We start from the raw sequence: 16,132 nt of genomic DNA on the forward strand, positions 1-16,132 counted from the left end.
GACTGCCAGAGGCCTCTCACCATAAAGGGGACCCCAGGAGCAATTACAGAGCAGGTAAGGAGTTCAGCAAGATTCCCAGCTCTCCCTAAATTCAAAATGGTATGCACTATTGAAAGATTTAATTATGTCAAATAAGATGAGAAATGAAAAATTTTCTCTACTTGAAGCACTGACTTTGGTGTAGTGAACATTTTTCATTTGACTTTAGTAATGGCTTTATTAAAAACGGACATTAGTAGCTGCTTTTTTAACCTTGACTCCTGGCCTTATGACAGCAACTTACCAGGAACTGGCCATCAGCTTTCTTTTGGCTCCTCTGTCCCTCCTGCCCCTTCCTAACTACAGAAGATTTGCTTGCACCTGCTCCAACTGGGTTCTAAGGGATAAACATCTTGTGAGCCCAGAAAATTGTAGTATCAAATCTCAGCCCCAACTGTGAGGCAGCACTATCATCAAATCCCCGCTGAGGGGTTGCTATCCCAGTTCCCCCGGGAAGAGTCCTTCTCCCCGGCCCCTTGTCAGGCTTGAACCTCCACCTAAGCTCTCTTTTTAGCTCCCAGCATGCATTGCTCTGGCTCCTGGCCCTGACCCAGCCCTGTATGCTCTCCTCCACCCCACAGGTCAGGCCTGGCTAGCCCTGAGGTCACCAGAATGCCTTGTTCCAGTTATGAGCATATTTATCCAAGGAGAGGAAGTAGACTTTTCTATTTGTTACAGCCCTTTGCTTTTCTCCCCAGAAACAAATGCTAAAGGAACATTTGATATATCATTTGTGATTTGGTAAATATATAAAAACATTGCCTAATATTCACAAAGTTTATTTTATTCACATCTTCCTTCATAAGTTAAATGCTTTGTTATAACTCATAATTTATGTTAAGAGGAATATTCCTATTTCACTACTAGGAAATGTAAATGTTTAAATCTAATTCCATTTTTAGGAAAACTCGTAAGAATTTCAAATAAAAGTAACAAATACTATTTAAGTAGCCATATAACATTCTAATTGAACTTAGTATATGGTTTTAAAGGGAATTAAAAAATGCTGGCAGAGATTATAACTTTGTCTTTTTGCTTGCCTCTAGGTTTTTCAAACAGACCAAAGTCATTAAAAATACTTCTTAACCCCCAAAGCCACAAAAAAGAAGCTACCCAGGTCTATTATGAGAAGGTTGAACCACTCTTGAAGATTGCAGGAATAAAGACTGATGTAACAAGTAAGTCATTTTCAGAATCTAATTTTGCCATTAAAAAAAAAGTATACTTAAGGAAGCAAAATAACCTGAATTTAAATTTAGGACACTATAGAAACACCAAATGCTCTTTTAAGTGTTTCTATAACCTCTGCCACAGCCAGCTTCAGGGTTATAAATTTAATTATTTTTCCTTTTTGTGATATTTTTATTAGAACATTAGTATTTTCTCTTTAAAACATTTGCCAGACTTTAAAAATTATTAGGTATCACTTTAAAGGGAGCGATACACTTTTTGATATTTTTATCGACATGTTTGCTGTTTACACGTGATTTCTGCAGTTTGGCAAACAGTTGATTTTTGCTCACTTACGTGTTTAATGCCTTTCCATGGAATCCTTCATTAGGTGGTTTTTGTTCTGACTCTGACCCCTGCTGGTTAGGTCAAAACTAAGCAATGAACTGCTGGTTTTAGAGGAATTGAGAGAGGCCAGAAGCTTAAATCCATTGTCTCAAATAAGAAAGGTGCTTAGGTTTGTGCCCAGGAAAATAGAAATTTGCTACTTCTGAAGTTAATAGGAAGAATGTTAGTAAAATAATTTTCAACTTGTGAATTTGGTGACCAAATGTCTTTGTTTTTTGAGACAAGATTATTTTTCCCACAGGGAGGATGGTCTGAGAAAGAGGGTTGACACTATTAGTAATCACACCTCAGTTTTTCTGGTTCTATCTCTATGTAGCTTTGCTACACAGAATTTATAACACATTTTAATTTATGAAGAGCACTGAGTAATAAGCCCACTCAGGAGATGAGGCCAGAGTGCATGTAGGATTTCCGCGTCCCAGGCACAAACTCCTGGAGATGGGGCCCAGCGCCCCTGGCTTCGCTCAGCTGCAGCCACAGGGAAGGGGTCTCACAGTGTTAGTAAGGTTAGTGAAGCCCGCACCCCATGACTTCATGAATCAGGGTAGAAGGAAGTTTCTAGAAGTGAGAGAAAAGGCAATCATCGTGGTAATGTCAGCCACCCAAAAAGGCAACTATCTACGACAAGGGAAGTTCAAGAGAAGCAACCATAAAAAACACAAGGGAATTTCTGAATTAAAATAAAATCGTAGTGTAGGAGTTAACCTTTCATCTTTGTGGCTCTTGGTTTAGGTGATTTGTAAGAAAAAGAAACCGTCCAGATCTATCATTCCTTCCCACTGAAGGTGTTCAAAGACTGGCCGAAGGACAAGTTTGAAATTCATATTACGATGAGACAATTAACAGTGGAGTAAACCTACTGGCAAACTCAGTTACTTTGTTTTTGTTTCATTTTGTTTTAATTTAATATCCAGTTTTACATGGATATTAGTATACATTATTCAGTTCAAGAATCTCTTGTTGAATGATTTGTGTTAAACACCACGCAGAATGCAAGATGAATAAGCTCTACTGCCTGTTCTTGAGTGACCTGTAGTTTATTAGGGACTCAAATAAATATTTAAAATAAATATAATTGGGATAACATAAAAGAGCTATGGAGTCTGAAAGGATGATATTAATTTTTATCAGAAGGCTCAGAGTATTTGAACTGGGCAGCTCTCAAGTGTCAGAGGACGCAAATGACGGTTCTCAGAGCATACGCAGCAGAAGGAAAGTGAGGGGAGGAAGACAAGCCAACCAGCACATACCAGCAGGGTGTGTGTGTGTTGTACCCACGATATCTTGGGTGTTCTTTTGCTCTACCTTCCAGTTTTGACTTCACCTTAAATCTGGTCTTTTCCACCATCATAAAATTATTGCTTGTGGATTGAATTTTTCTTTATTCAAATGTAGTAGGGTGAAATTTGAATAAATCTCACAATATATATTTGAATAAATATGTATGTAAGAGATCCACCATGCTTTAATCTTGAACAAGGATTCAAATTTCTTCCTTTTAGTTTGACATAGAGTGTGTATGCCCATCCTGGAGCAATCACTTTCTTAACTGTCCATAACCTTCTCATAGGCTGAAGGTGGTACCCCCTTTTCCTGAAGGCTGAGAATACCGAGCTGAATCCAGATTCTAGTAGGGAGAAAAAAATGGGTAGATGGGCTTCCAGAAAGGCTGCCATCAGTGTATGCTAGAGGAAGTCTGAGTCCAGATGACGGATGGATCTTTATGCTACACTCAGAAGTTTGGTCATCAAGCATTGACCTGGAGCTGGTATAAACTTTTTATCATAGTGTTGCAATCTGGTGTAGCAGAAAGGCTTCTGCCAGCAGAATAGGGAGCAGACAGGAGGAGAGACAGACATGAGGAACGGAAACTGGTACAGAAGTCTGACCTAAGGCAGAGCTAATGATAGGAATGTGGTTTCCTCCTTAAAACCGTTGTAGTGGAGAGACAAATGTGATGTTCTAGGGCTTTCTCTCCCCTAAGTTTGTTAATGTTATTGCATATTGTTTAGTTTGATGTAAAATAAAATTAGAATATTACACGAAGCAAATTTAGTCTACACATTTGTGCAGAACGCCTAATTATCAGTTGCCTAACACTCCTCCTACAGGCAAAATTATAAAATTGCATCGTTCACTTATATATATGCTAAATATTTATATAAAAATGTTTTGTATTTTGTGTGAAAGACTGAATAAACACATGGATACTTGAAAAGTCTTAGAATCCTCCTGTGTATTTTCAGGGTATAGTTTTGTACTTTGAATAAGGTAATATATTTGAAACTGCCCTTTATATTATGAAGTGCTGTAGAAATGTCATAATGCTGTGCATTTCAGTTTCACAAAATCATGTAATTGTAAGATTCAATTCACACTTCATTTGAAAGAATAATTACCTTTGAGTAAAGCAGAAAGAGCATATACTTTCTGCATGTCCAGTGTGATTATTATTATTTCAGTGTATATTGTGGGCATTGCTGAGTCCAAATGGAATTTGAATTACGTAATACATTCTATGTAATGATTAATTCATTAGAAGACAGTGCTATACAAAGGCAGGATTTGAAAAATTATGGCTAGATATATTCATTATAGTTTTTTCTATGAATTTCTTTTAAACATCTCCTCTCATTCATACAAATACACTTTCTCCTTTCATGTGCCTGTGCTGAAACCCCAACTGTGTCTGAATGCATGTCAGCATCTTTAGAAAGAGATGAACTAATGTTGCTTACTCCCATCACCAGTGCAGTCTCTTATAATGGTTCAGAAAAACTTCTGGAAGAAGCTGGAAAGAACTGGATTATTTTGCCTAACAACTTGGTATCAAAGACAACCATGAGTGGCAAGCCTGGGTTGGCATGTGATACCATTTCTTTCTCTTCCTGCCAAAGCAGAGAAGACTTTAGGAATCAGAACGTTAAAGGGAGGAGGAATTTTGAGAGATCCTAAATTCATAGGATAATTCCAAGATTAGTAAAGTGACAAAGTCAAGGCAGCAGAGAAATCAAACTGGAAAGGACATGGAGTCCCTCTGGTTCAGTTTCCCCCCAGGAGGTAGAGTGCAGGGGTGTGACCGTCCTCAGGGATGAGCACCCAGCCTTGGCCTGGCACCCTGTGACGGAGTCAGTGTGTGCCATTAGTGGACAGTGCTGATGGACAGTCTTATCTGAAATTTCAGGGTCCCTGTGTTTTTGTGCAGATTAAAAAAGGATACATTCTTTGTGCTGACTTACAAAAAGGTGCCCTGCTGGGCTGGTCTAGCTAAGATCTCCCAGCAGGTTGAGAAGGTGTACGGCTGGATTGCAAGCCCACCTGCCTCCTTGGCCCAGTGCCTTTGTGCAAGGCATAAACTGCATAACTCGGAGAATTTGTGAGCTGACATGTGCCTCCTCGTTACTTTTATCTACTAGAGTCAGTGTTATCTTTTGTGATAATACATAATAAATGAAATAAATGTGTCTCATCTTCTGTATGAGTCACTGAGATATTTGAAAAGAATACAGAAACTATCCTTGATCTCCCTTGTTCGTGACAGGCAATTCTATCCCCTTCAGTCAATCTCTGTATTAACAAAGGACTGCTAACCTGTGTCATGCTCATTGTCATGACTGTGGTCAAAGATACTTCTATGAATGCAGCCTTGATCTTTGCCAGCTCAGGGCCCATGGGAGTGCCCAGTTGGTCACCAGATAATTCTTACTTCCCGTCTGGCCCTGGGCAGAATTGTCAAGAAAGTAAAGTTTATTGTCACTTTCTTCTTTCTCCCTCCTTGCGTCTGACTTTTACTGACTCTCCTCTTTGAATTTTTTCCCTTTGACTCTGTGTATCTCTGACTGAAACTGTCCCTTCTTTGGAGATGCCTCTTGTTATTCCTTATATCACCCAGTAGAAAATGAGGCAATATTAAGAAAACTGAGTCACAAAAGATGTTATCATTCTGAGGCATTTACTCATTTCTACTTTAGCTGCTTCTGACTAAAATTTTGGGTAGTAGATATTCTTGTATCATAGCCAGCTAATGAGAGAGAAGATTCTCGGTGAAGAGTTCTTCTCATTATCCTTTAAATAGTTGTGAATGTAAATGGCCAATCCCATTTCTAATAATCAGATGCCAGTTAGGAATTTGGAACTTTATCTCTGGGGACAGTGGAGAGTCATGAATGAAGTTTATGTTGGGAAGTAATATAATTAATATATGTTTGAGAAAAGTCATTCCAGCTAGAGTGGGAAAAAGGCTGCAGAGAGACGGGAGAAGAGGCTGTTGCCGTCTACACACTAAAGAGGGTGGTAACTATATATAGGGCATTGGCTTGAGGAATGTTGGGATGCTGCAGCATAATTAAAGCCAGAAGCAACTGACCTTGACCATGTAGTGGTTGTGGAGAGTGGAGGGGATAATCTAGGAAGAAGTCATTTCCCTGTCTCGGGCAATGGGGAGTACATTATGGAACACAAACAGAACAATATAGTTGAGAAAAGATATATTTAAAGCTGAATATGATGGATTCCTTTTTTAGTTTACTAAGTTTGAAGCACCTATGAGACAGGAAAGAAAATGACATCTCATCATCCAATCCAATTATATAATTTTATCACAAGACCAATCCTTAAATCCCAATGAAATTGCTTGATTTTACTTCAGCCCATTTTCTCATCAACATTCAATATCAATCTCAAGGCATTACTCTCTTCCAGCTTTGTCAACCTGGGGAAGTAATATTTGAACTGAAAGTAAGGGTGGGGGATCCCAGCAGTGAAAACCGTGTTTGAAGACGAGGAAATGACAGAGACTCTGAATTTCCTGAGTAGAAGGGGGTATAGGGGATAAGCCTTGTTGGAAAGGGACTGATGAAAGAGGAGGCTAGAAACCTTGTGGAAGCGCCTTTGCCCAGTGGTCCACTCTCTGTGTTTATTCAGAGCAGCATGGTTTGGATCTGGCTTTTTCCGATTCCAGAGCCCATAGTATCCCATCTAAATACATATTTTGACTCCTACTCTTTCTAAATAGTAGTCCAGATTACTGTCTCATTTCCCCCTACATTATTTTTCTTTATAATCACTTATTACTACTTAATATTATATTTTTAAAAAATTAGTGCACATTGTCTTTCTCCAAAATGCAAACTCCCTGAGGTCAAAGATTTTATTCATTTTGTCCTAATATATTGTGATCAGTTTTTTTTCATCTTTTCTGTCTCTTTCTTCCAGCTGTGTGATTTTACTTATATACAATGTCACTTAAAAATTATTCCTCTTGGGTAATTTCTGTCAGTGTATAATCAAATTCCACCTGCAAGATAGAAAGAAAAAATGAACTATTACTTCGTATTTTACCTAAATAAAAAGGGCATTCAGCCATGACATAATTTTAAAGCTAATTTTGTAGCTTTAAAATATAGGTTGTGTTTGAAAAGCTTTTCCAAAGTAAGCTTTAGTATAAAGTAAGGCTTGATAAACTGATTCTCAGCATAACTATTTCATCATAATATTCTTAATTATTTTTAATGTGTATGTAAATATTTTATTATTTTGCATTTAAGGTTACAACTACTTACTGTCGTTATGAATAAATGATCAATATGAAATCGTTTATGATAACTTAAACTCCAAAGCTTGTAGCCTTCTTTTTAGTGGAAATGTCATAGAGAAGTTTTATTCATGCGAATATAACACATTTGAATAAGCTATGGGAGAATTACAAAGTAATGCTGCTGGATACAGAATGATTCTTTTAGACACCAAGACTAATAATTTTTAACAATATCTAAAAACATTGCAGGAAAAGCTTGAACCATGCTGGCACCAGGGACAGACAGGCATGAAAGATTAATGTAATCTTGCATATAATGATGCACATTCTTACACAAAAAATCCATCTGCAATGTCATGTCAGTCAGCAGAATCTTTGATGGGTGGATACAGCTGGGCTGTCTCTTCTGGCAGGGCTGCCCTGGAAAATGCTAAATGTGGCTGGGATGCTTGGTGCCATCTGCAGTGTGCCAGTTTATCCTGTCTTCACTGGCATTTACAATACTGCATAGGGCATCATAACTGTAGAGACAGCGATAGGGAGTGACAGATTCATCTCCTCGGAGGATCCAGCTCTGGTGGGCCTGTGCCACCCTCCTCAGCGTTGGATCTGTTGTGGTTGGTGTTGGCTTTGCTTCATATTTTCACATCCAACTCCTCCTCCTTGTAGTCTAGCAGTTCCAGATACACATTCTTCCAGTATGTAAATCTTACACTAACCTTTCAACTAATTTTTCATGTAAGGTTGCCAAAGCGATTTAACATCGACTGCTTGATGCCAGCCAATATGCCTTATTTTCAAAATACTCCTGCTCTTAGGCTTCTGATTTTAAAGAAATGTATCTTATTTAGGGAATGCTAAATGGACAGGCACCAAGATAAATTACCCAACTGTTCTGTGTGGGATATCCCCAAATGACTTATGTAGTTGGAACAAATATATGACCCTCTTTTACATAAGGCTATAAAACATATCAGGCAAGTAACACTGAATCCTCTTTCTCATGATTAAAATATAAATATTCAAGAATAAACGTTGTTTTATGACCTGACCATATGTTTTTCATATTATTTTGCCAGACCAAGTTAAAAAATACAGATCGTTGTTTAAAACTGTCACTTTTTATGTTTGTTTTTATTTATTTTTTAAAATAGTAACAGAATATGAAGGGCATGCTCTGTCATTGCTAAAGGAGTGCGAACTGCAGGAATTTGATGGGTAGGTCATATTATTAATCTATATTTGTCATAGAGCTTAATGTTATTAAATGTTTTCATTAGCTTTTAGCTATATATTTAGCTATATTTGGGACTTAAAATTTTTAAGTATTTGTGATGCATGTAATTAGGCTCTCTTTCATGTCTGTGTACTAACAATTAAGGATAATCAATTAATGACAGTCATCCACTTCTCAAGATCAGGCATAGGAAAGCAGAAGGAGAAATTTAATGATAAGCCCTGGAAACCACAGTGTACCAGCCTATACTCACCTAATGTGCATGCATTGCATCCATCGTCCTGAGTCCTTGGCTTTAACCCTGTGAGTATCTAGAAAAGCATTGGTCCCCTCTTGCAAATCTATTGAGAATGTTAATAGCAACCCACTAATTATTTGATTGCAATTGATCGAGGGTAAATATTTTATAAAAACAAATATATTATTTTCAGAGTGAACACTAGCCATTAATTTTAATTATCTTCTCTAATTTTGTGGCTACCCAATAAGTGTGTTATTCACAGTCGCTTGCAATATGCTGCTGGAATGTGTAGAAATTGTTCACTGATGCAAACATTAGAAACAGCACAAGTGACATATACTTTAATAGCCTTTTTTTTTTAAATTAGGTGAATTAATTTGTTAAAGTGCAGGATTGGTGTATAAGACAAAAACATTTTTGGGGGGAATATTTTTTTGCAAAGTTGCACATTTCAGAGTTTTGAAAGGTAGCAAATATGTGAATAATTTGTGTGCCATGGTAATGTGCAAGGGGACAACAAAAGAGTCATAATATCAGGAAGGGCAGTTGGGTTGTTCAACCAAAGCAAAAGGCTTTACTCTTCTCAAAGAACCATTAGACGGTTAAGGGAGCCATTAGATGGTTAAGGGAGGAAAGCAGCCTGACCAGAATGGAGTGTCAGAAGGGTTGTTTTTCAAAGTGCTTAATAGTTTGGGTAAAAATGTTTGGTAAGTAAATTATTTTTCAAAAAGTAATTTAATAGAGAGGAGGAGTAAGTCTCGATAGCAATATTATATAAATATTGAGGATGAGACTATGAGAGAAATTTATACTTAGAGCTAGAGAGATTAATTAATTAGCTCCATTTAGGAAATTATCTTGCAAGTATATAATTTAAGAAAAGTAATCGGGGGAATCATGCCCACTAACTATATAACCTTAATGTGCTGCATAGTCCTGAAACACAGCCTCTGAGTATATGTAAGTGTGGCTACATTTCAAATAAAACTGTTGCTTCAAAACATGATTATATGAATAATAACAGATAACATAGGTATTAGACCTGGTTTTACCCTTCAGCATTATGAAGTGTTCTGCTACATGTGGCATCTATAATAAGTTCCATCAGTAATTATGCTTTGCAAGGATTGGGAAGAACTTTGCGGAGTGACGAAGGACCGTTGTCGCTCAAGTGCAGTATGGTATTTTCTTCTTTACCTGAACCGACCTGGTCCTTGTCTATTTCACATGACAGGTGTTGTTATTTTGCAATGTGATCTAAACACATATAGAGATCCTCCAGTTAATACCCACACTTTTTAAAGCAAATAATTTGGCCTAACCATTATATGAATTTATTCCAGTAATGAACTGCTTTTCACTCCACAATACTGATTTATTTATGATTTATTGTAATATAAAATTTTTATTGAAAGTTATCTATTTTCTAAGATCCTTTAAACAGCTTATTTATTTCCTTGGGTTCAGCTTTTTCATTAGGAACTGGTATGGTTACTGGGATCTTAATAAAATGGTAATTTTAATTCATACTGCTTAGAATTACATAGATACGTATATGAGAACAATGGAAACAATTTGTTTAGGTACTTCTAAAGAACAATTTTCTAATGAGTGGAACTATTTGAAAATGGGAGTACCCTACATTCCCGATTTTCCTCTTCCTGAACCTGTTCAAAGAGAGGCTATGTAGGAGGTGTTTTTTTTTTTTTTAATCGTCACCTGAGGATGTTTATTGAGTTGAGAGCTGGTGGGGAAGAGAGACACACACACACATCACTGTGAGAGAGAAACATCAATCGGTTGCCTCCTGTACACACCCTGATGGGATCAAACCCGAAACCTATGTATGTTCCTTGAATGGGAATTGAGCCCTCAAATTTTGATTGTATGGGATGATGCTCCAAGCAACTGAGCCACCTAGCCAGGGCTATCTATATAAGAGCACTTTTTGAAGAATATATATAAAAGATTCAAAGATGGGATAAGGTAACTTCAATATTCTATGGAATTTTGATGAGACGGGGATTATCATTCCTTCATGAAAGAGTGTGAAGCATCTCTGCCTAACTCTAGAGGAGCTATTGGTAGGGAGTGATTAGGAAATCACCTAAAGGTTTTTGGACACAGAAAGATTCTATGTATATTATTCAGCAAAGCAAAAATGATGTGGTAAGTACTGTTTAAGAAATGTTATTTGCTAAGATTCCTGAGTTCCATGTTTCCATGAAGACACATCGTGACATCTTTCTAAAGCCAACAGGCACAGTGTGTCAGCACTCATGACAGCTGGTGTGCAACTCGTGTGTTCTGGCCAACACTCAGGCCCATTGCTACAGTTTCAGAAACCGTCAGTGTCTATGTCGGCCTCTGTTTATACTGGGCATGAGCAGGAAGTTTTGTAAAGGCAAAGAAAAGACTTGAAGCAATAACAGTTGAGTGTATACGTGTGAAAATGCTTAAGCCAATCTATAGCTCTTAGGCAATTATAATTATACTGATATTTTCCTATTTTGTATTGTGGTGTTTTTTTATTTTAATTTATTGAATTACACATTTTTTTCTTTTGTTAATTTCACCATTTACTAGACCCACGATAATTTAGACATTATTTGGCTAACATTAACATTTTATCATATTGACCATGGTATCTGTATCACTAAGATGAGAAAAAACTATCTCTGTTCCGAAAAAGTTTAAATGAAAAATTCAGTAATATACTAAACATGACAAAGATGGCATTGGTTGATAGACAAATACACAAACATCCATTTAAAATTTTTCTTTTTACTTTTTATAAAGAGAAAAAAGATATTAGATTCCGGTTGTACTTTTCTAGACAGAATCATTCTACTTGGGGCCATGGAAAGAAGAAATTTACTTATTCTAAAAACATAAGACATGCTACATGGAAAATATTAGTAACTCTATGATTTATGCTTTAGGGTAACTCTTAAGTGTGGTTAAAATAACATTATAAAAGGTTCATATTTTTCCCCTTTTCTTGTAGTACCCAGACTCTTGTGATATGTTTGTATTAAGTATACTCTCTAGGTCAAGTAACTACATCTGGAGATGATCCTAATGATGTAATAATCAACATAAATAAATATATATCTTCCTAATTCATTTAATTCCATATAAGTTACACTGGTAAACTGATTTTTTAAATAGTAAGGCTCTCATAAGGCTATATTCACTAAATCTTTGCATATAGGAAGGGAAAATAATATCTGGAATCAGAGTGCAGTCTCCAAGACCAAATTGTCTTGTTTCAAATCCTCATTCTGTGACTTACTATGGTATGATGTAGGAATAGTTACTTAATCTTTCAGTGCCTTAGTTTCCTAACCTGTAACTTGAATGTAAACATATGTCTGTTGCATACAGTAATTGTTCAAATTAAATGAGTTAATGCATGGTGAGTGCTGAGAACAGTGCCCTGTACATAGTAATTGTTCACTAAAGGTTACTTCATTATTGTAATTATCATTTGTTATAGTTTCAAAATACTTATCACAGCCTGTTGTTATCATAACATTTCAAAGGTTTTTGTAGCAGAGCCTATTCACAGAAAGGCCATGTCTACTAATTCTAGCCATGCATTAGTAGGTACATGGTGCTGTAACTGGATGCAGAATTCCAGAGGGCAGCTGTTGCCATGCATGGTACATGGAAGAGTCAAGATCTTTGCTACTAAGTTAGATGCTTTGTGTGATGACTTTAAGTGCTCCTTTTGGGCCACACGCACATCAGCAGGTAGAAGGCATGGATCTAGAAATTGTAATTAAGTTTATAGAATGTTTGAAAATTTGATCACAGAGATCTTTAAAATCATATGAGTAAGAGTCAAATCAAACCTTGGCTTTCCCATTTATAAAGATGAGGCTAATGCCTACTTTTCAGAATTCTGAGAATTTAATAGAAAAGAGCCAGTGTATCATCTGACATAAAACTGGCCCTTAGTAGATATAATCACTATTTGCTGAATCAGTGACCACAATGTGAATCCATGGAATCAGTTCAGAAATAAAATAACACCCAAGCCACAAATGGCCTGGGTCATACTGTATATCCTGGAGCCTCTTCTATCTGGAGTGGAGCTGGATCACCCAGGCTATGTGCAGCCATGGGGCTAAACCTCAGCCAGGTTCAGGGGCTGTCAGGCTGAGAGCAAGGTGGCGGGAGGTGATGGAAAAAGTTCCCTTAGCCTCTGATTCACAAACCTCTGGAACCTAGGGAGCCAGTAACCCCTGATGATTATGGCCCACACGTTCTTTTGTTTGGCACATAGAGTTTTTCAATACATATAATGCTAGTATTTACAGATTAGGAGATCCAGCCTGAAATCAGAATTTGTGGCTTCTCTAGAAAAACAACAGAAGATGTGGCCCTGGAGGCCTGCCTCTGACAGATGTGAGTGGGCTGGGACTGAAGTGCCTCTCCCTTAGACTGAACAGACTCTTCCGGTCTTGCTCTGTCCCTGTCCACTTAGGGTGGTGACACCTGCTTTCAATAACAAAATGGTCCTTTTGTGAAAGTTGAAGTGATTTTGCTACTCACCTAAGGGTATTTTGAATCTTTTAAATACAAATGATTATGAAACAAGTGACTGATATCTTATATACTACTTTTCTGGAGTCCCACTTCCACACCCCTGTTGTCTACTTATCATGAAATCTTAAAAAAGATTAGCAGTACTGACTAGGGTCAGAGGGTAATAACGCTGGTTTTAGAATCACCAAATAGCAGTGACGTCCAGGCGATGAAAACCAGTTCAGGTTTGTGATTACCACACACATATACTAATGATAATTAGCAGTTTCTTAAGTTACAGCCTCATATTTTACATGACTTTTATTGCTGACTGTTCAGGGCTATGTTGAAAATTAGCAGGATTTTATGACTTTTTGTTTGCATCAGTGAAATGAATTGTACCTCACTATTATTAACATAAACAAAATGAATATTATGTTTTTAGATAGTAGTAGAGCAAAAGGCAGGTCAGATATAAATTCACATCTTCTAATGTTCTAATACCTCTTCCTTCACCCACTTAAATGTATCCAGGTATTACATTCATGGAGTAAACTTTACCAGTGCAGTGCTAGTGCCTTCAGATCCACTCACACATGCTAAAATGTTTGAATGTGTAGTAATCATGTACACAGAATACATGAGATTTGCCTCAGCTGGTGTGGCTCAGTGGATTGAGTGCCAGCCTGCAGACCAAAGGGTCACTGGTTTGATCCCTAGTCAGGGCACATGCCTGGGTTGCAGGCCAGGTCCCCAGTAGAGGGCACACAAGAGGCAACCACACATTGATGTTTCTCTCCCTCTCTTTCTCCTTCCCTTCCCCTTTCTATAAATAAATAAACTCTTTAAAAAATAGAATATATGACATTAATAATTTGAAGACTAGATCTCATGAATTATTATCAGTTATTTTGAAGTTTTGCATTGTTTTACCTGATTTCTTGTTTTCCAGTGTTGTCTGTGTTGGGGGAGATGGCTCTGCCAGTGAAGTAGCCCACGCTTTACTTCTCAGAGCCCAGAGGAGCGCGGGCATGGAAGCAGACAGCGACAGCATCCTGACTCCTGTCCGGGCACAGGTCCCCCTCGGCATAATACCAGCAGGCAAGGGAGTGGCCAGGGATGTGCCAAATGGAACCTCTCCTTCTATCATCCTGTCATTCCCTGTTTTACATCCTAGCCCAGACAGTGTAACAGAGTTAAATGCATAGACTTTGAGCCTGAAAGACCCGAGCTTGGCATCTCCACTAGCAAGTGTGAGACTTGCATACTTTATTTCATTTCTTTGAGCCTCATTTTCTTAATACATGAAAGGGAGATAACCCACGTAGTGATCACCTAGTTACAAGACTATTGTAGTGCTAAATTAGGTGGCATGTGCAGAGGGTCTTATACATGGTGAACAAATCAGTAAATGATATTATTATTGTTCTACCTTTCCGTATAAAGGTCTGATGACCACACAGTCCCAGATAATGGAATTTCAAAACAGGACCATACCAGTCAAACTGCTTATAATTTCATATGAGGTAAAAATCTGGTAATCCCCGTAGTCAAAGTATAAGCAGATAACCCTGAGAACACCGAGGGATTTATTCTGACTGCTGTCTCCCCAGCAATTAGAATGCAATGTGACACAGTGAATGCTCGATCATTAAGTTTAATTAAGTGAATGGATGTAGAGACGATGTTATAGAGTAACAGTTGAATGAAGCCTGAAAATGGGTCGATAGGATCTGGCCTGAAAAAAGGAGAATGAGTTTTTTTGTTTTTGTTTTTCTTTTGCTTCTTGTTTGCCTGCAAAAGTAATAAATACCAAGGCAAAACCAAGGAGTGCTGAAGAGTAGAAAATGGCCCCTTTGTCAGGTGACAAGAATGCCAAAGGAGGCCCAAACTGTGGTGGCTCCTGGATTCCACAGGAAGGCAGTCTGTCAGAGTGGTGCTCCATAAACAGTGAGAACAATGAGAGGCTCAGGGTGAGGGAGCAGCCTGCTGGGAAGACTGGTGATTAGGGGAAGGGAGCAGGAGAACACCGGGGTCAGAGGCAGGGGGAACAGCTGGAGCACACAGGCCCCCAGAAGGGAGGAGAACATCTTCTGCAAGTTCATGATGCTATATGGGTCACTTCTCCAAAATTACTATGTAAACAAACAATAGTGAAGGGCAGTGATTGTTTCTTTTTGTTAAAAAAAATCAGACCTTATCTCTAAAGAAAAGCAGAACTGTTATTTCCTATGAAAATAATGCACATGATTGAAAAAAGTCAGTGTTTTATTTTCTTGATAATCACATTCATTTAGTGTCAATTTCAGTATACTTAGCGTTGACAAAGAACAAAAGACATACAGATGTTCTTTCAGAGCATAAAGTCTGTCATAGAAACAAGAATTTACAAGGATATTCGGATATACCATGATGATTGTGAGGCATATGGAGAAAAACCTGTGGTGGTCTTGAAGTAGAAAAGAATAAGATAACCTCAACTCAAAGGAAAAATAAAAGATGCATTTGGGGCCAGCCACTCTGACCAAAAAGGTCATTTTGTGCCATTTTAGTGGCTCTGTCTATAACAGTGGAATGTGTCAGTATTTCCTCTGTGCACAGTGGCTGTGCTCGGGTCACCGGCTTTCTTCATTACTCCTGAGGTCATGCATGAACTCCTGAGCATTAAAAGTGGCGAGATGGGTGTCCCCACAAGTACACATTTGATATAAAGTGAATAGTTAGCTGGAAAAACTGGTGGCTATGCTTATCTTGTTAATATGCAACTTAGATTTTATAAAGAAGCGGCATCAAGTTTTATGTACTTAAGTGTATCTCTGATTTTGAAAGCATTTTCTATATACAGTGGATATGTAGAAATGCCAACTAAATAACTATTGTTTAGAAGATCCAGCCTGTTGCCAGAACTCTGGTCGCTGTCTAGGAGCTCCAGCTTATGGATTCCATCAAACAGGCGGAGGAAGTCGTG

The 16,132-nt window shown here is 37.8% G+C and overlaps 1 protein-coding gene across 1 annotated transcript in view; it reads left to right on the forward strand.

Annotated features, from left to right (window-relative positions):
• CERKL (ceramide kinase like) overlaps window positions 1–16,132 on the forward strand; it is a 103,015-nt gene that overhangs the window by 67,990 nt on the left and 18,893 nt on the right. The window contains 3 exon segments of the mRNA XM_028509979.2: window positions 1,086–1,217; window positions 8,308–8,371; window positions 14,117–14,265. Of these exon segments, the coding sequence (XP_028365780.2) occupies window positions 1,086–1,217; window positions 8,308–8,371; window positions 14,117–14,265 (345 nt within the window).

The sequence above is a fragment of the Phyllostomus discolor genome, chromosome 4 (genome assembly GCF_004126475.2).
Source record: "Phyllostomus discolor isolate MPI-MPIP mPhyDis1 chromosome 4, mPhyDis1.pri.v3, whole genome shotgun sequence".
Classification (NCBI taxonomy): Eukaryota; Metazoa; Chordata; class Mammalia; order Chiroptera; family Phyllostomidae; genus Phyllostomus; species Phyllostomus discolor.